This window comes from Fundulus heteroclitus, chromosome 13 (genome assembly GCF_011125445.2).
Source record: "Fundulus heteroclitus isolate FHET01 chromosome 13, MU-UCD_Fhet_4.1, whole genome shotgun sequence".
Taxonomy (NCBI): Eukaryota; Metazoa; Chordata; class Actinopteri; order Cyprinodontiformes; family Fundulidae; genus Fundulus; species Fundulus heteroclitus.
This window is the reverse complement of record NC_046373.1, coordinates 40,712,140-40,733,300: the sequence shown is the minus strand read 5'-3', so window position 1 is coordinate 40,733,300 and position 21,161 is coordinate 40,712,140. Positions and strand designations below refer to the sequence as shown.

Genomic DNA, 21,161 nt, shown 5'->3' with positions numbered 1-21,161 from the left:
AGCGGACGCTAAATCTGCCGAGGCTCAGATGTGACGCAGAGTTGACTGACGAGAGTAAATGTTCTGATATGATGCTCTTAGAGTTGCTGTAGATCGTTTTATTTAATAACGGTTTTTGATCACGCCGAGCTGCTGCTTTACTGTGAGGCATTGCAGAGGGTCAGGCTCAGTCCACCGTTATTTAATACTGTTTTATTAATTAAGCAAACCGGCATTATGATAGTTCTGCGATACTGTCGCTAGATGGCGCCACCACTGTTTATATCTGAGGCCATTTTTATCTACAAAAAGGACCATCAAAACATTATCAGGATGGAGGCTTGGGGTATGTAATTTCATTTTATCAGGATTAAATGTTTTTTTAAGTATATAATTAGGCTATGTACCTTTTTAAAGTAATCTTTTTCTTTGTCTCTGAAGCTGTTGCACTAAAATAATTCCTTGAATTTGATTCACACAGAGAGCTTCAATCACTTATTCACCTCGTTCACTTTGTGTGCCTCTGATAAATGTCTTTTTGGCACACTTTGTTTCATGTAGTGTGGATTCAGGCAATGTATTAAAATTCACAAATCGTTTTATAATGAGAACTCTTAGTTCCAAACACATTTAATCTCTGTTGTTATTAACTTGGCAAAAGCTCTCTTACAGCCTGGAAACAACTATGCAAATTAGATGATGACATCATCCCCCCACGCCCCCCAAAAAAATGCCACCACAGTTTAAAAAACTAATCCCACATGAAAGCCTGCAAGCATAACGCTGGGCTGTTAGGACCACGGTCTGAAACCTGCTGCTCTGGAGCTGCAAGTGGCTCCACCTGTATTAGATTTAAATCTGGTGTCTGTGTTTCCTCTCCTCTGCAAACCTGAGAGTTGGTTGTGCATGAAAGAAGTTCAACAGTTTTCTAAAATATTCTGACCAGCCTGTCTGCCAACAGCAAACATATCATCTTTAAATTTATTTAAGTCCCTTTGTTCCTGCTTCTGATCCTCAGCTCAAACTTTACCAATATGTCTGAGCCACATCAATCCTGTTATTAATGTTTCAATTTCAATTAAATTAGGATTTTAAAAAATCCCTTTTTTTTATTTATGTAATAACATTTCTAAAGAAACATTTATTGAAACAGTTTGAATGGGAAAAAAAATCTGAGAGTTATAAGAAAAACAATGTATTTTTAAAATGTATTTGTTATACTATCGTATTATTGGCAACAGTGGTATTTGTTTTGTGTCTAACTTATCAGAATGAAGACTTTCCCCCAAATTTGAGAACGCTTGGATAAGATATTCAACTTTAAGATGAGAAGAAAAGAGACAATGCTGGCAGAAAGATCAGGAAACTTTCTGCAGGTAGCTGCTGAGTCCTAGTTTTTAAATAGATGTTAAGGAGCTATCAAAGCGTTGTGGCTGACCGTGTGTGTGTGGGAGAGAAAGAAGGCTACTCTATTAAGTTAATATTACTTATTGTTCCTTCTCACCTTTAAAAGGTCCAAAATATATAAGCATTTAGAAAATCTTTGCTTGTGCTAAAATTCAAATCAAGGGAGATTTTCATGCACCTTTAATGTTGCTGTAGTTAAATCAGTTTTAGTTTGCACACAAAATAAAAAAAAAAAAAAAAAAAAAACTCCTAAAGATGTAGTTTTATTGTGGTTAAAGAGCAGTAAATGTCGTGATTCTGCACCAGTGCACAGTTAACAATGGATCTCACTGTTTCTCATGATCCGGTGTGTGGAGCTACTGACTCGTTGTGAAACATGTAAAGATTGTTTGGGTGCAGAAGGAACTGAGGCTGCCTGACAGTTTGAGGCTCTTAAATAGGCTTGGGATGTTTATGCTTCTACATATAATATAAAGGTTTGTTACACTTTCAGTTGCATCACGAAACAAATCAATTTAAACAATACACCGTAGTTAATAGGCTCATATTGGCAAAGTAACATTGTAGAATAAACAGGATCTTTCAAGCCTTATCATGTCTGAGCAGAGGATGTAGCCGACTTTTAGCTCAGTACCTGATCTTTGGGTGTTAAATATCTGTCGCGTGAAAAGTTCTCTGGTGCAGTCAGGTGTGCCCACGGTCTTATTTTAGGGATTCACTGAAGGTCAAAACACATAAACATCGATCTAAACGGACAGCTTCTTCTTGCTAAAGGGACCGATCCGCCATGGGTCGAGTCATCGATGCTGTTCTGTTTGCTGGGTTGCCAGATTCAAAAAACAGAAGACTGATGTCCAGTGATCTGTGCTGCTGCTGTGGAGCATAAGTGGTTTGAGGATAAGCTTTTCAGCTTGTAGGTAGTTTATTACAGGTTCTATCCTGCCATTATACAAGGTGACCAGGGTGATAACAGCAGCAACATGTCTGTGATTTAATCAAAGCAGCTGGTTGAAGTCGGATGAAAGTTACACGTTGGTTCTGGTGAGGTATCTTTTTTTCCACACTGGAATGCACAGTGCTCCCTGCAGAACCTCTTTTAAACACGTTGCTGCAGAGAAAACATCTTCTCTACAGTGCAGTGACCGCAGCAAAAGCAGCAGAATTGTACAGGAAGTCCTTTCTGTAAATTAATGAAAAATTTACCTGCATGATGGGCATTTCAACAGGTAACAGTTGCTCCAGACAATAAAATGGCTGCATTGTTTTCCTGAGCAGAAAGTGGCAGCAATGATAAAAGTACATTTTAAAATTCAATTTGACGGATGATGCATATGTCCTCTCAGGGTGTTCGAGGGATAATGAGGAGAGTGAAACCTTGAGTGTCAACTTGATTTGTATTTTTCCCGATTGTACGAAACATTTGCTCTCCTAAAGAGTATTAAAACTGTTTTAAAAATCAACATATTGATAAATGAGAAAGTGCTCTTTTTTTCCTTGGTGTTGTTGCCAGAATGTTTATTAAGGTCTTCTTCTGATTTTTTAAATTTTTTTTTTACATACATTACAGACATTACAAACAACATTTAATACCTGGTAGTCTTTGACATAATCAATAAATGGCTTCCAGATGCTTTTGAAGAGTTCCTGATTACCTTTTTAGTACGTATCTAATATGAAATAATCATTAAAACCATTCATTAATTATTAATTTGTTTGTTCAAATTGCCCAACTCTAGATATTTGTATTAGTATTTTATATCAGTTCTAATGGAATACAAACATATAGGTCATAAACAATTTTTTTTTTTTTTTAGGAGGTTTTGTTTGCAAATGTTTATTTTAGTGAGTTTTAAACTACAAAAAAGAATTTGTGCACAGATGTGTTCCCACTAGTGAGTTTTGTCTTTCCAGAATTAATGGTAGGGCACTATCCACGGTGTAATGCTCGTCATTCTGCTTACACTACATTAAGTTATATGACTCTCATTTCACCGAACCGAGTCCTTTAGATCAACGTGTTTCCAGACCGAGCTGCTCTGTTTAATCACTGGGGGGGTTCACATAATGCTAATGTCAGTAATGTTAATTGTAGAATCCATGTATTTCTTTAACCTTAGATTTATTTTTGCTTTGTCCCCTACTTGATTGGAAAATTAAAGTTTAAAAAAAGTTTGACATTTACATCGTAGCCCAAAATTATTCCTACCCCTGGCAGATTTAGATTTAAAATCATTTTCATTCAACCACAAAATTTGTTTCTGAAATTAAATGACATCTCTCCAAAAATAAAACATTGTGAAAGGAGTATCATTTTTTTTAAAGTAAATATGTTTTTGCTTGTTTGCTCTTTTAATAAGTAGAATGTCAAACATTATTTTAATCCTCTTAAACAATTGATGGAGAAAAATTGTCATTACAGCAATCAAACCTGTCGTATAAATGCTGAGCAGGTTTCTAAGTCTTTAAGGTAGGAAAGCATCACACTAAAGACTGGCTGGGCCGCTCCAACGCATAAATATTACCTCCAGTCAGAGGGAACCTGTTACTGGACATAAAGTGTAACTTACCTCAAAAAAAAAAAAAAAAAAAAAAAGTGCAGATAAACTGGGCCTAAGAGCGCTACTTTAATGTTAATGAGCATTTGTGAACTTGTTTATTTCTGCTATATTTGTCTTAAAACATAATGCTGCCCTCTTAAGATTGAAAGGTGGCTATTGCAGTTGAGTTTTTCCTATTGGTTCAAACGGTACAAGCTTTATTCATCATGGCCCTGGGTATGAAAGCATCTCTGTCAGACTCATGCCCAACCCCATTCACTTACAGCTAAATCCTCTGCCAGCGTGAATAATCAATATTAACTGCAGCTTAACTGCAGAAATCAGTCAGGATAAAAATAGCAGGATAACACGTTTCATATTTGAACATTACTAAATTCTTTTTGTTCATTTAAATAAATGTCTTCTGTTTTGTTTTTCCTTCCCCTTTTGGCATAATAGCGTGAGAATAAAACATTAGATAAACATGGTAAACAGTTCTATATTTTGTCTAAATATCCATTGTTTCTGTTCTTAAAGCATTAGAAATTCATAAATTCTTAGTAATTTTGCAGCAGATATAAAATAGCAATTTACATTTAAAAAAAGAATTTTACAGATTAAATTTTAAGTAGAAATAAGTCCAAGTTTACCCATTTCAAGATGTTTAAAGTTTAAGAATTCACGCATGCCTTCTGTGCGTTGCCATACATTTATTTTGTTATTTAGTAAACCTCAGAGTACAGTGTGTTAATATGACTTCTTAGGAGGCGTGATAAAGTAGCTTTACTCTGGAAAACCTGCTCTGTGATATCAAACCTGGTTCTAATTAATCGCTAAGCATTATGGGTAAGCAGGTAGACTCTGCCAATGTACGTCAGATGCTGCAGCACATCCTCACAGCATGAGAACAAACCATTCAATGCCAGACCGGGGTCATAATGTACTAGTGGATGCTCTTTCGCTCATATAATTTGTTGTGTAATTGTTTCAGTCAGTCAATATTTCATTAATACTACTCTCAGCCTCGGGTCCCGCTGTAGTTTCCATCTGTGAGCCAGGGTGTAAGAAACCACATCGATCAGTACAGCTGCAGATCAGCCGTGGTTGATCCCCAACGTCACTGATTCTGCTCTCAGTGCAGCAGCTTTTAAAAGGCGCTGAGATTTCTCTTTGCCTTTATTTCCTATTTATCAATGAAGTGATATGGTGAAGGTTCTCCTAAACATTCCATATCTTCTGTAACTTCTTTACGATGTTTCTACTTGAACAATTTAGCAAAAAGAATAAAAAATAAAAACAACTTAAAATTGTATCTTTAGTCCCTTTATCAGTACCATGTGAAAGATATTGTTGATTTTTTTTTTTCCCTTTAGCCAAATCTCACTGTATACTGTGGGTTGTTGGTGTTTTGGACTTGATTATGCTGCAGTTGATGGAAACAGAACTCAAAATCATTGTTTGTATCCACAACTGTGACCAATAAATTGAAAGTATGCCAATGACGTGTGTATTTGCTGTTTTCAGCCACAGAATGAGGAGCAACACAGCCTTTAACAAAGTTGTGCTGCTCGAAACTTATGTGCCATTTGATGACGGTACAGGCGAACTTGCTCGGCTTCATTGAATTCTCCCATTTTTAATTAAACAGGTGCGCACGGTCCGCGACAAGTTACAGAAATCTGGAGGAACCCAACGCGGCGCTAAAGCACGCGGCCCCCTGGGCGGGAACGGCACGATCCTGTCACTTCTGCCGGCCGCACCCTCCATCTTTGTTCAGTGCACTGAGTATAAATTTAGCTTGAAGCTGACAACTAGAGCAGAAAATAGTAGGAACCAGTAGTTACCTACACCGCTGCTGTAATTGATCACAAAATAAGATATAATGCAAAATGACCAGAAAGACAGCAATTCAAAGCTAGTGGATATATAACAAAACTAATGATGGCTACCGTTTTAGCATAAGCAGAGCTCTTAGCTTTGGCATTGGGAATAACAAAGACACAATTCTGTAAGTTTATAAGGACAGTGCGAACATATTTTATGATGTGGAATCATCTCCTGTTATGGGAGTAAAGTGACTTTTTACTAGTTACCAACTTTATAAAACAAATTTGTACCATCAGGCTCTTTTCTCTGTTAATAACCAAGCAGTTAAGCACCTCAAACAAAGCAAATCTCTGCAGATGATTTTCTGCAGGAGGTCAGGACTAGCCAGGTCCAGGCAGCTTGTCCTACTTTTGGTCGGGGACAATCTTCAGGTCCAGATCCCGCTTACTTTGGATCTAAGTTCTCTTCAAAGATGCAAGTCAGCAAGATCAAGACATCTGGTTCTAGCTTGGAAGCTGCAGATGAACCTGTCAGAGGGTTCTGGCAGAAGTGGGAACAGTGAGAACACATTTTATTTGGTACGATGTCTGTCCTGCCACACATTTAATCTGAGTTACTTTATTGCTCAAAAGCAAAGGTTAAAAAATGAAAAACCTTTTGCTTTAAAGTCTAGACTTTCTGCTCTGGATTAAACCTCAGAGCTGATGAGTGGAAGAGAGCCTTGAAACAGACGGGCAGCCTGGAGGGAGGAGGATGTAAACAAAGTGGAGGGTCAGGGAGGCACTGATGATGAAGTACCGCTCTTCCTCCGCTCTGTGTGTGTTAACAGGCAGTCCCTCAATATTTTCTAGGTCGCTGAGTCCGCTAAGCTGTGTGGTAAGCCAGCGCTATACTGACTGGATCCTCCGTTCAGAACTTAGAGCCAGAAACATGACGCTCTGATCATCAGATTAAGTTTAAAAAATGGGTTGAATGTCAAATGCTGAGGAGGGAACAGAGTGCTGAGATGAATCAGTGCCAGCTGGCAGATATTTCACCAACAACGCTGTTTTTACTCTGTCCACTGATGTAATACTGGTACTGAATAGTTATTCTAAACTCTGCTTCGCTCAAACTGGGTTCCAGTAATGTTTATCCATGCAGGATCGCTGGGGGGCAGGTAGTTATCTGAAACTGTCATTGGGTGGGAGGCGGGGGCGCCCCAGAAAGGCCGCCAACACAGGTTAGCAACCGTGCACACGCTCATACCCAACGGTAATTTAGAGAGAGCGATTAACCCAACAGTCGTGTTTTTGGACTGTGGGAGGAAGCTAGAGTACCCAGAGAGAACCCACGTGTGTACAGGGAGAACATGTACACTCTTTGTATAACTTTGTTATACTTCTAAACTAATGGATGATTTCTCTCCTTTTCCTGCCTCCTCTCAGATTTCTGGCTGCTGTGATTTCTGTGAGTCAGAGAATGATTCATGAACCGTCTTTGTTTTGCTGGAAATTGGGTCAGTACTGGGTTACTGTACCTGACTTATTTATTTCTACATAAATCCGCCGTCTTTACCTCCTTATCCTTGCTGGCGGGGCCGGTACATCCTGGACAGTTTGCGGAGGCAACCATGTACACAAGCCCATCTTTCGGTCTTGTGTGGACTAGCAAAGGACCCTAAATTTCCCTGAGGTTTCACCCTGTTGCCTACTGCTGATGGTTTGGATCCTGATGAGGACATTATTAATCTCTGCCCTCAAATTAAAACAACCAACGGTTGAAGGGAATCTCACAGAGACCAATTAAGTTAAGTCACATTTGTGGACACATGAACAAGGAGGACCTGTAAATTCAGAGCAGAAGGGCCCCTGGCCAGGAATCAAACCCACAACCTCCATGCACCTCTTTGCTTTTACAATCTTTAACTTTGTCAGGTTACCTTTGTGCATGTTGGTTGTCTTTAAATTATCCAAACTATCAGTTTCAACGGTGGATGCAGAGTCAGGCCAATGCTTTGTTGAAGTTGGTAAAATCAATGAACTTTACAGGAATTAAACTAAAACGACACATTTGACTGTGAACAGGCAGGATCCTGCTGTCTCTCTTTTCCTTGACGGTAAAAGATATTTCATCCCAATCCTGCGGGTTAGGACAAATTGGTTTAGAAAGCTGTTATATTAAACTCGCTTCATCACGTCTTCTTCCTGTTGACCATGTTTTCACCAGAAGCACTTTGCTGGTAAGCTAACACTGGCGCGGTTACCCTGTTTGATACGATTGATTCTCTGTGTTTTAACATCTTCCATTGTGGCTCTGTTTAAATGTCTGCAAACAAAACGTCTGCGTTGGCTTCTAAAGCTCACTGTCAGCTTCATAACATGGAAGGAAAAAACAGCTTTTCTTCTAAGCAAGACATGAAATAAGGCCGGTTGGTAAAAACGCTGCATTTTGTCCTGGAAAAAATACCACGATAAACCCCCAGGGCAAAACCAGAAACCTTTTTATTATCTCTTCAGTAAAGGATATTGTCTCAGCGTGCTTGTTTAACATTGTTTACATCTGTAACCATATGCTTTGTCAGGACACTTTTCATATTAATAATGCTGGTTTTTTTTGGGTTTTTTTATTCACATTTTTCCCTGGTGGGGAAAAAAAAGGTTTTTAAAAGTGTTCATTTAATGGTTACACAATGTGGAATTATTTAGTTTGTTTTTCCCTATAAAACGCTATAACACAGTTCTGCAGTTCCTGCACAAATATGGCTGATTGCTCCAAATGCAGAAGCAGCAAAGCGGAGGGTGACTGTGGGGGATTATTATTGTTCAGTGGGTTAATCCCTGGCTGTAGTAAACAGCAGTAATCTGATGGTCTGCTGCTGGATGCAACTGTCCAGGGTTCAGGGCTCTCCCTGACAGATGGCAGGAAGTACTGTAGGTGATCCCACCGTTTGTAAATCCACGTGTTCACACACAAGCATGGGGGGGCACATGGAGTTACAGTATATTTTTATTCTTTGGTTGCTTTGGGTGAAGAAATAAATTCTTTATGCATTAACTTCTACCCTTTCTGTTCTCTGCAACCAAACTGCAGGTAAACTTTAATTATTCTGCACATGTACGACCATCGGACTGATTATATGACACGTTTTAGTAAAATATCACAATTTTTATGTGACAGCATTGGTGTTGCACTGAAAGATGGAAAATTCTTAAATGCAACCTGAAAAAGGCAACTTATTTATTATTACTAAACTGGAAAGACTTAGTTAGTTGACATATTCCTTTTTTTTTTTCTAGTGTCCTGTCTGGCAATGTGGCAATAAGAATTGTTGAGTTAATGCCAGAAAGAGTTTGACAGATTTTATTATCGCCATAGTGCTCTGCTTGATTTATATATGTAAATAGTTTTATGATTTATGTAGGGAATAATTCATATTATGTGCACACTACATTGAAAAAGTAGAGGAGAGAAAATAAGGGGGAAAAAAAGAGGAGGTGAAAGAAAGAGAAGACAGAAGAGAGATTGACAAAACTTCACTAGCAGCATTTAATAACAAAGATTTCAAGACTTGCATCTCATCAACATAAAAGCTACTTCAAAACCCTTAAATCTAATGCATTGAGTAAAATACACAGTGCTGCACAATCCTTCAAACTTATTTTATGCCGTGGTTAGCAAGACTTTCCTGTTTTTCTTCTTCCTCCCTCATTTTTCCTCCAGCCATTGTACCTGACCATGGCTGCATATAGTGCAGCAGAATAATAAGTTAAATGCTGAAAAAAAATAAAAAAAAGTCAGACCAGACAATAAACCACCTGCAGCCGATGAGGAGATTCCTGTTGTTGTGTCTTCAAAAAAACGGGAAAATACCCAGTGAAGAAATGACTGTAATCAGTAATAACTCTGGGAAAATATTTCATCTTTCACATGGCGCTCACTGGATGAAAACTGAATTTAAAGTTCTAGTTTTTATTTCTTTTTGCTAACTTGTTTATGTAGAAACAACAATAGTCCATACTTTGAGTATAAAAGCAGAAGTAATATAGATTTAAACATGTTCCTCAAAAAATGGTTAGATACTGGAAAAAGGAATTACCAAAATCAAAATGCAAGGAAAATGTTTGAAAGATCTTCAGAAAATATGGAGAACTATTGATCAGAAGCGCTTTAAAGGATTACAAGAAAGTGGACTGAAGATGAGTTTCCTGCACGGCGTACCCCGATGCCTTCAGCTGACAAAAAGCTGCGTGATTTATTTTTTATTCATAGATATTTATAGAGGGGAGAACGTATAAAGTTTTATTGCAGCTTTGAAGCAATGTTTTCAATATTTTAGATGTCTAGTATTAGTACTTCCATATTTAGAAGTTCTAGGCTTCAGGTTCCAGCAAACCAGTAAAAAAAAAATGTTTTTTTTTTTCTGGAGGAGGTTTGATTCTTTTCCTTTGGGAGATAATCTCACAGGAACACGAAGTGATAAGATTTTACTGCGACGTCTCACTGGGAATGTCGGCAAAAGTTCAGTGTTTTAATCAAGTCTTTCTAGGGATTTACAGTAAAATAATGTCAAAGAGGCAAATAAGCAATTATGGCTTTTGAGGATGTAGCTATTGGAAGGAAAAAAATATTGAGTGTGTGTGTATATATAATATATATATATATATATATATATATATATATATATATATATTATATATATATATATATATATATATATATATATATATATATATATATAATAAAGTAGTAAATATAAATAAAGTAGTAAATATCATTTTATCCTCTTTTAACACTAGATGTTTCTACTGAACACAACGTTATGCAGCATACTGACAAATGAAACTTAGATTTACTGTTAAACACGAGGAAGATCTTTGTTGTGTGTTTATGTAGTTTAGACACCAAAACAGAGTTAAGTCTAAAGGATAAATTGTACAGTTTGTTGAGACCTTCTTCTGCTGTAATGATGCTTAAATCTAATCAGGAAACATTTAGTTCCCGTTCTCATTGTTTCACATTTATCATGAGGTCTTACTTTGTTAAAAAATTCATAGGGTTTAGATTTTCATACTGCAGTAGTATTCAGTCAGAACGTGGTCCAATTATGATCAGACATCAGATTAAAATTACCTTTTTAAAATAATTTTTAAGCAGATTTTAAACATACTTTTCATTAAGCAAACACGTCTGTATTAACTTTTGTTATTGGTCTGATGCGATGTTCTAATTTTAAAAGTTGTGCTTTTATTAGCTTTTTCTTAGAAAATCATCAAAATTAACAATACATAAAGGCTTGAAAACATCAGTCTGTGTGTAAATAATGTCCATAAGGTGTTTCACATAGTTATGGAGTTACTGAAATAAATAACCTTTTTAATAACATTGAACTTTATTGAATATAGATTAAATATTCTCTGTGGATCAGTTTTACTGTTTTCTCTGTGTCTGGTGTCTCATGTCTGAGTCCAGTTTGTGTCTAACTTGTACTACTAATTATCTTAATGTTATTAAAAATACCACTGTGTCTTAGTCAGAGGTTCCCCTAACATGAGGGACTAAGATCTTAGCTGTCTGGCCTTTGTGTTACAGTACGGCCGCTCTGACAGCTACCGCGTGGCCACCACGCAGGACAAGGATGACAAGGAGTCGCCAAAGAAGAAGGGAGGCAAGGATCTGGATGACCTGAAGAAAGAAGTCCCCATCGTATGTAAACTTGTCCACTTCCTGCGTTTGAAGCTTTCTTTGGAAAGACATTTAATCCCAGATTGCCTCCAGTCCCTAACTCGGCGTGTTAATGTGTCCATGTTTGTGTGAAATGCTTTTAAGCGCTTTGTAAGACTTCAAAATGTCTTTCGAGTGTTTCCATTTGGTATTCGGGTCTTTAAATGAAACATTGTGTTTGTTTTTCCTCTGCAGACGGAACACAAAATGTCTGTAGAGGAGGTTTGCCGGAAATACACCACGGATATCGTGCAGGTGAGATATTAACATCGCACAGATCAGGTGGAAAACTTTTGCTTCTTTTTCATTTTGCTTCTTCCTGGAGTCAGAGCAACAAGAAATAATTTCAACAAATTCCTCTCTTTTTTTACATAAATATTCTGGATTAAAAAAAACAATCTCCATCCTAAATTCTTTGCTTCTGTGGCCACCACGTTTATTTCTGTTCTGAACTGATTGCAATCAACCAGCGTCTGATAATCCACCCCTCCCCCCTCCTTCACCACATCCAGGGTTTGACCAACGCCAAAGCGGCCGAGTTCCTGGCCAGGGACGGACCGAACGCCCTCACTCCACCTCCTACGACCCCAGAGTGGGTCAAGTTCTGTCGGCAGCTGTTTGGCGGCTTCTCCATCCTGCTGTGGATCGGCGCCATCCTCTGCTTCCTGGCCTACGCCATCCAGGCTGCGACAGAGGACGAGCCGGCTGGGGATAACGTAAGTGGAAGGTTGGCCCTAAAGCTCGGCAGATGATGGGGAAACATTCATGCATGCAAAGCTTTCTGCCTTAAATGCAAACATGACATTATTAAGATTGAATTTTACTGGAATGGTGCTGTTAGACTGATATATAAACCATAAACCACAACCTGCTGGCCAGTTTTAAAGCCAGCTAGTCAGAATTCTGTTCAACTTGCTTGCTTTAATTGTTACTCACTTGATCTCCAATTCAACGTGAGGCTGCTGTGCACGTTATCAACATGCTTTGCAGCTCTTTCCTCAAACTAAATGCAGCCTGAACACGATATTATGACTGCTCCCCGGTGGACGCCGCACTGCTGGACGAGCTTTCATATGGAGGGATGGAAGCTGGCCGCAGGGATCAGTTCATCCCACACATGCTTGGACTGGATGGAGTTCTGGGGAATGTGGAGGCTAAATCAGCGCTTTAGATCGGGCTGTTGTACTCCTTAAACCATTCCTGAACCATTTTGCTTTGCATCTGGGCCGTTATCCAGCTGAAAGAGACACGATCTCTTGAGTTGGTGGTTTATATAAAATTAACATCCTCTGCTCCTTCCCAGGACCAGTTTTAAGTTTTAGGAGACTGAACACTTTAGACGAGTTGACCAGCCGTCATGGTTCGGCCCATGTCCCCAATTCCTGATGCTGAATAATCAAATCTGAGTTTTAAATGTTTACTTACTGCTGAATACACGCAGCCCTCTAACAGGTGGGAAAAGAAAGTCAGCATTTTCCAACTCACCTGCTGGGGGTCATGATTTTATGCCTGATGGTTGTGTTGTAGAAGGATCTGTCTCAGTGATGCAGGCCGAGGCTCCCCGGCGTCTCTTCAGAGATCAGATTGGAGTCAGCCTCCTCTGGGATGAGCGGTTAGTCCAAACGCTGCCAGCTGGCCCCTCCTCAGGATGACACACGGCGCTCTGTTCGTGACTCCTGGTGTTCGTAACGGGCCGCTAGGAGAAGGATGTTGTCGGGTCAGCACCGTTTCTGTTTCGGGTCAGAGCGCAGGACGGAGCAGAGAGCCGAGGCTAAACGGCTCTGACGCACTCAGCATGGCAGGAGCAAATATTTGGCTGAGTTCACAGGGAGGGCTGAGAAACAGCAGCTGACTTACCCAGCAAAACATGACTTTATGTGAGAAATGGAGCACAGACGAAAGGGCTTCAGGAGAAATTAGTTAAATTATCCGTGCCGGTCTAATTAAACGTGTTATAATATAATTAAAAAACCACAGACGGACAAATAACCGCTGACAGCTCCACGCTTTCAGTGATAACTTCACATTGTCCTGAAATGACACCATTACTCTCAGGATTATCTGTCCTCCATGGATTCTATGATTTTGCTACCAGAGGAGAAAAGCGATGTAACCTGACTGGTTTGGGCTGCAGAACGGATGAAAGTCTCGTGTTTTCTCCCTGCAGTTGTATCTGGGCATCGTGCTGTCGGCTGTGGTCATCATCACCGGCTGCTTCTCCTACTTCCAGGAAGCTAAGAGCTCCAAGATCATGGAATCCTTCAAGAACATGGTCCCTCAGGTACCAGACGCTCAATCTGACATTTGTCTAAATACAACAAACCTGGATTTGGTTTCTGATTCTCTGACCCTGTAATTTATGTTCTGCTGCTGTTAAAATAAAACCTTTCATCTTCATGAGTCCGATAAACCTGTTTTTTTTTTTTTAGCAGTCGATCAGTTCTGCCGCCGCTTTCTTCATTTCATTAAACGATGTCAGTAATGAGATTTAGCTCCATGATATCGTCTCTCACCCGGATTCTCTTCCCAGCAAGCGTTGGTGATCCGAGAGGGAGAGAAGATGCAGATCAACGCTGAGCAGGTGGTGGCAGGAGACCTGGTGGAGGTGAAAGGAGGAGACAGGATCCCCGCTGACCTCCGCATCATCTCCTCCCATGGCTGCAAGGTGAGCAGAACCCTAGAGAAACTGAACTCTGGAAATCATTTCTCCTCAGTGGGGCGCCTCTAAAGTTTCTCCTCTGGGTCGCTCTCTGTCATTTATTTTCATATTTGCTCTGATTACCTGTTCCCTGCGCCTCCAGGTGGACAACTCCTCCCTGACTGGAGAATCGGAGCCTCAGACCAGGTCTCCTGACTGCACACACGACAACCCCCTGGAAACTCGCAACATCGCCTTCTTCTCCACCAACTGTGTCGAGGGTAACGTCCCCACCTTTATGGGTTCATGCCTCAGGATGCTGTGGACCTGCAACAGTTTCCACCTTTTCCCGTGTCGCTACCATCCTTGTAAAGTTTATGAAGGACACTTTTTAATCACTGAATAATTTATTACTTATTATCATGATTTATTGAATAAAATACCACTTTCAGTTAAAGTTCTTTTTCTTTCAATATTCTTTATAAAGACAATTAAATTCACTCTAAATACATAGAAGAGGCAGAGAAATGTTTGCATTTAAAGTGTAATATTTAAACTCCGGAGAATATTTAGTCAGAATGTAAAACTTCTACAGCTGATTAAGTTTTGAATAGATTTTTCCTTTTTTAGCGAAATTTTCATTCTCTGACGGTAGCTGAAAATTGGTCTTTATTTAACGTTTTTTCCTGTCTGCAGATGGTAAAATGGGGTTTAGCGGGAAAACAGTAGGTTCTGGTGGGGTTCTGTAGCGGATTATTAACCCTAAATTCATTTTACATTACAGATACTTACTTTGTGGTTAAAAGTGAGAAATGGGAGCAGTTAGAAAAGAATGTTGTAGCTGTGGAGAATTAAATCCAGATTCCAGGTAAAAATCTAGTTGACGAGACAAAAACGAGGCTTTGAAACCAAAGAGCGCTTTAATCTACTTTAATCTACTGTCAGAATTTACTGAAGGAGCAGATCTCATATTCAGATTAAAGAAGTTTGATGACATCTAAGTTTGTGATCCTGATGGAGTCTGGACCAGTTGATTCTGTTTATTCGTTTTAGGCCGGGGGTGTCAGAACCGTTCCTCACGTGAACCAGAGTTGTCAAAAGTTCACGAGCGCCAAAAAATATACAGACAACAAACTAAAAAAACATTTAAAAGAAGCTAGAAAGTTAGTAAAAGATGAATGCTTTGTGTTGTACCAAACATTTTAGGCTGAAGAAATGTTCTGATTTGTAATACTATCGCCCTAAATTAAAAAATAAAGTCTCCATCTGCATCAGCCATCTGTGCTGGAGGGCCAATGAGGGGGCCACGCCATGAATGACCCCCGGTTGTAATGTCGATTTTTCCTCTTTGTGTTTTTTTTTACTTCTCATGATGTTCAGCGTTATGGGAAGTTTGGCGCCCTCTAGTGGTTTCAGAAATTCATGTCTTGTGCCTCCAAGTTGAATAAATGAATTAAACCTTTATTTATACATGTAGTTTCAGTGAGACACAAGTTCTGACTTCCAAGAGATAAAACTGTCAATTCTGTTTATGCTTTCATTTATTCTATCAGGGTTTTTTTTTTTATTTTGATCAGTTTCTTAACTTGTTTAAAGCCATAAACCTGATGATGTTTTCTCTAACGTGTCCTGTAGGAACTGCTCGTGGTATCGTGGTGTGTACCGGGGATCGGACAGTGATGGGTCGCATCGCCACCCTTACCTCAGGCCTGGAGACCGGCAAGGTGACGTCTTCATTACCTGTTACCAAAACAGCAGAGCATCGACCTGCTTACCAAAACGTTGTTAGGACGTATTCTCTCACTTCAATTAAATCTTTGTTTAAAGGGGTTTTTATGTTTGTGCTTCAACCAAGACAGATGAGTTTGAGCTTAGAAGAGCTTACAAAAGAGAGAGAACTTGTTTCATTTTAGATTAAAACTGGTTTCTACACCAAAAAGCCGCCAGCCATCTTGGAAAAAATGAAATAATTGTTCATCCTTTTTCAGACCCCCATCGCCAAAGAGATCGAGCACTTCATCCAAATCATCACAGGCGTGGCTGTCTTTCTTGGAGTGAGCTTCTTCATCCTCTCCATCATCCTGGGCTACAGCTGGCTGGAGGCCGTCATCTTCCTCATCGGCATCATTGTGGCTAATGTTCCTGAGGGCCTGCTGGCGACAGTCACTGTGAGTTTTCACTCTTTAATCTGTGGCAACGACTCGGTCCGTAGGTGTCTGTCGAGTTTGAATTATTTCTACTCGCCTATTTATGTCGCGACTTCTTTATTTATTGCTTTAAAACTTCCAGTGATTAATAGAGAATGAATCTAGTCAGAGAGACGCAACAGGCTTCTAACTGCACAGAATCTGAGGAAAATCGATACTTTATACGTTTATAAAATGGTGTAACTTCTACATAATCAGCCGCTTGATCATGATTTCTGACATTAAAGCAAATATCAATCTTTAAAATCACTTTCTTAGATAATGTTTAAAAAAAAGTAAAAATTTTTAGTGCCGTCAAACGATTAAAAATTTTAATTGCGATTAATCACATAATTTCAATAGTTAACTCAAGATTAATCAAAAATTAATCGAATATTTTATCTTTTTATTTCTGAAAATGTAAAAGCCTATTTGGGCATTTTAATATGCAATTTTGCAATAAATGACACTAGTAAAAAACATGCTTGCACAAAAAATATTTAATTTTTTTTATTTTCAAGCACTTTTCAGAATTGGAATGAAAACATCCTGGTGTCATAAAATGTTAAACTCTGGCCTAAAATGGCTAAATCACTAATCATAACGCCCTGATGTTTACACAATGTGTAAATAAATAAACACTTCATTACGAAATATTTTTTTTGTCTCTTAAACTAAGACAGACATGGTATTAAGCATTTACATATAAAGTAATACTAATTTTAGAGACAAAAAAGACAACAAATTAATAAGCATTAAAGTACGGTTTATGGGTTGGGTTTCTGCAATGTTATCAGCGTGTAAAAAAAAAAATAAAAATAAAATAAAATCACCTTCAGAACCAATCTCTGCTCAAAATGGTGATCTGCACAGCCTAATCTACTTTCACATGTTATCACATGTTATTGCAACCGTAAACTGCAGAAAATACGGGCAGAGCTTCTCTTCCTGCCTTTACTCCCTCGGCTTCTATGTCAGTCTAGGAAGATGCGCTGCAGCGTGATATTTCAGCTGGTCATACTCACTGTGTCTGTAGTGCGGCAGCGTCACTTACTTTAGAGCCCAAATAAGCGACTTCTCTTTCAGAAACGAGCCCAAAAAATGCAACCCGCAACTCATAAAATGTACAAGCTACTTTAGAAAAAAGAAGCCCAGTGAGCGCAGGTCTGTTTTACTAGTCTTTAGCATTCTTGGAACTACGGAAAGCGGCGAGGATTAAAAAAAAAAACACAGTCTGGAGAGCGCCGGCGGGGGAAAAAAACATTAACGCGATTAATGCGCGTTAAAAAAAATGTCGGCGTTATGGTCTAACAAAGTTAACGCGTTAAAACTGACAGTCAGTATGTGTGACCGTGGGCTTGTTGTGTCTGGGTGGACCTGCGGCTCGTGTTGTTTTGTGACGTGTGCGGCGACGCTGATTCTGTCCTGTGTGACTTTCCTCTGTGTATCTCTGTGTTGCTGCTTTGTTTGTGTCGTCGTGCTTTAATAATCTGTCTGCTGTGGTGAATCTGTGCTCCATCTCTCTGAGCTGTCGTGTGTTGAGTCTTTGTCCCGTTTCCTCTCTGTGTGTCTCTCCCCTCTTCTCCAGGCCGGGGGCGGGGCTCTCTCCAATGGCAACAGCTAGTTAATGTAAAGACATTAGGCTCGTTACTTTTTAGCTCGATGGTCTGAACTCAGCCTGCTTGGCTAGTTTGGCTCATTGGGGTTGCCGTACTTGGCTTGATACCATGCTGCTCTGCTGCATGACCTCACTCATTCTCGCCTCTGCGTTGTTTCATTGGCTGTTTTAAGTCTCAGAGGGAATCTTGATTTTAGTGCATTTTGCTGATATGTTGATCAGAATAAAGTTCTTCAGGGATCTTGTGGGTCTTATATGGGTTCGATCGCTACTTATGGCTCTGCTCATTAGCAGACGTTTAATGCCTGCAGAGTTGCTCCAGTGATGTTAGCTCGCCACATAAAACACTGATTCATTTTATCATCTCCGGCATCCCTCCGTTCTCCCAGGTGTGTTTGACTCTGACTGCCAAGCGAATGGCCCGTAAGAACTGTCTGGTGAAGAACCTGGAGGCCGTGGAGACGCTGGGCTCCACCTCCACCATCTGCTCCGACAAGACCGGCACCCTGACCCAGAACAGGATGACCGTGGCCCACATGTGGTTCGACAACCAGATCCACGAGGCCGACACAACGGAGGACCAGTCTGGTGAGGAGTCCTGGTTTCCTGGGCCGGGCGGAGAATTGCTGCCAGTTCTTCAACAACTACCGTATTTTTCAGACTATAGGTCACATCAGTCAAAAAATGCGTCATAAAGAGGAAAAAAATAAACATAAGTCCCACCGGCTGCTGACAGAAGACGTATTTGTCCAGTAATTTCTTCATAGTAAAACTGAAGATCAACTCTTCTCTCACTTGTCAGCTACACACACACAGCGTATATTATCCTTGATTTCTAACCATCCGTGAAATTAAAATTAAGCTTACATACAGCCAAACATTTCACCGCAAAGTTAGAATTTTCTCAACAAACTATAAAATAAAATGATAGTTTTCATGTTTGTTTATGAACATTAAATCCTGAAGAGGTCGGTGTAGCTGAGGCTGGATGATAAATCAGATCCTAGTTGAACGTGAAACACCCAAACATACGGTAAATTTTTCTTTTTAACTCTTTCAGGTTGCTCCTTCGACAAAAGTTCGACCACATGGGTTTCTTTGGCTCGCATCGCTGCGCTGTGCAACCGGGCCGTGTTCAAGGCCGGTCAGGAATCTCTCCCCATCCTCAAACGCGACGTCGCCGGCGACGCCTCCGAGTCGGCTCTGCTCAAGTGCATCGAGCTTTCCTGTGGCTCGGTCAAAGCCATCAGGGAAAAGAACAAGAAGGTCGCCGAGATCCCGTTCAACTCCACCAACAAGTATCAGGTACACGTCTAAATACCTCACGGAGTAGCCTGGAGCCGAAGCCACAAACTGCCCCCCGTTAAAACATTACCTGCCCGATCTGTCCAGCTCTCAATTCATGAAACCGAGGAAGAAAATGACAACCGCTACCTACTAGTGATGAAGGGAGCCCCCGAGAGAATCCTGGACCGCTGCTCCACCATCATGATTCAGGGCAAGGAGCAGCCAATGGACGACGAGCTGAAGGAGGCTTTCCAGAACGCCTACCTGGAACTGGGAGGGCTGGGCGAGAGAGTACTGGGTAAGCATGACAGCAAACGGGGAAAAAGGGTCAAATTCAAACACCTCTAAGGGGTCTGTTGACAAACTTAAACCAGATCTTTGTAAAAACTCAAGTTATTTACAGGTGCAAAGAGATCAGACCAAGTTAATTCAATTCCTTTCAATTTTATTTATATAGCTGCCATTCATGATACATATCATCTCAAGTCTCTTTCCAAAGTCAGACTCCATGAGATCCTCCAGGTTGGTGAGAAAGTTTCCTCTCTAAGGAAACCCAGCAGGTTGCATCAAGTCTCTCCAAGCAGCATTCACTCCTCCTGAAAGAGCGTAGAGCCACAGTGGACAGTCGTCTGCATTGTTGATGGCTTTGCAGCAATCCCTCATACTGAGCATGCATGAAGCGACAGTGGAGAGGAAAACTCCCCTTTAACAGGGAGGAGAACCTCCAGCAGAACCAGAACCAGGCTCAGTGTGAACGCTCATCTGCCTCCACCCACTGGGGCTTAGAGAAGACAGAGCAGAGACACAGAAAGCTCAGAAGCTCACATTGACCCAGGAGTACTTTCTATGTTAGATGGTAATAGAGGATGATCTGCCTCCCCTGATGATGTCACAGTTAACAGAACGCCAGACCAGGTGTACCTTCTATGAAGAGAAAAATGACAGATAACTAAAAGTTGAAATAACAACAAACAATGCAGATTGGAGAGCAGTAGGAGAACTCAGCAGAGTGAGAGAAATAGACCCTGATGTCCTCCAGCAGCCTAAGCCTATAGCAGCATAACTATAGAGGTAGCTCAGGGTAACATGAGCCACTCGAAGCTTTGTCACAAAGGAAAGTTTTAAGATTAGTCTTAAAAGTAGACGGGGTGTCTGCCTCACGGACCAAAACTGGGAGTTGGTTCCACAGGAGAGGAGCCTGATAGCTAAAGGATCTGCCTCCCATTCTACTTTTAGAGACTCTAGGAACCACCAGCAGACCTGCAGTCTGAGAGAGAAGTGCTCTGTTAGGAACATAGTCTATAAATGATGTGTAATAAATTAGTATTTAGGCCTTTTTTCCTGTAATAGCAGCTGGAACGCGCCTCCTGCTCGTTCCTCCAATCTAACCTTGAACGTTTTGCTGATCATTTCCCTGCGTTCAGATGAAGGTCCAGGTCGTCTGATTAATGGGGAAACTTTCTCTGAAACCAGCAGCGTTTCGTGTTTGAAATAAATGCCTCGCTGAAAAAGTTGCCCTGGTTTCATGTTCAGATTTGTAACAAATCTACTACGTACTAAATGCTAAAAGTAGTTCAACAGCATCTTGTTCTTCCCTCCAAAACTTCGCCCAGGCCTCATGGTTTTGTAGCGCTGTAAACTGCTATGCCTGGACCATGTTCTTCCCTTTCTTTCAATAATGTGTCCAAATGTTTCAATGAGCTGCAGCTGACGCTTTTCCTTCTGCAGGGATTATGACTAGAGGCCATTGAGGTTGAGTTCCCTGTTTATTTTCACTGAAAAATGAATGAAAGCAGTCAGAAATCAGATCAGTCACCATTTTTGCTTAAATTGCTGCCTGTTCTCTGTATCTTCAGCATCATGGAGAACCAGTGAGGTCATCCCGTCTCCGTCAGTATTTTAGGACGAAGGTAGCAGATGTTCTACAGCAAAGTTAAACGCATTAATCTCTAAAAGGTTGAGTAAAAGACCCGATGATC

At 40.2% G+C, this 21,161-nt stretch overlaps 1 protein-coding gene across 1 annotated transcript in view; it reads left to right on the top strand.

Moving 5' to 3' along the window:
• The window catches only part of atp1a3a (ATPase Na+/K+ transporting subunit alpha 3a), a 33,605-nt gene that overhangs the window by 4,979 nt on the left and 7,465 nt on the right, over nucleotides 1-21,161 (top strand). The window contains exons 2-12 of the mRNA XM_036145793.1: nucleotides 11,322-11,435; nucleotides 11,649-11,708; nucleotides 11,966-12,169; nucleotides 13,621-13,734; nucleotides 13,984-14,118; nucleotides 14,255-14,372; nucleotides 15,727-15,815; nucleotides 16,080-16,259; nucleotides 18,285-18,483; nucleotides 18,956-19,200; nucleotides 19,288-19,480. Of these exons, the coding sequence (XP_036001686.1) occupies nucleotides 11,322-11,435; nucleotides 11,649-11,708; nucleotides 11,966-12,169; nucleotides 13,621-13,734; nucleotides 13,984-14,118; nucleotides 14,255-14,372; nucleotides 15,727-15,815; nucleotides 16,080-16,259; nucleotides 18,285-18,483; nucleotides 18,956-19,200; nucleotides 19,288-19,480 (1,651 nt within the window). The remainder of the gene's footprint in view (nucleotides 1-11,321; nucleotides 11,436-11,648; nucleotides 11,709-11,965; nucleotides 12,170-13,620; nucleotides 13,735-13,983; nucleotides 14,119-14,254; nucleotides 14,373-15,726; nucleotides 15,816-16,079; nucleotides 16,260-18,284; nucleotides 18,484-18,955; nucleotides 19,201-19,287; nucleotides 19,481-21,161) is intronic.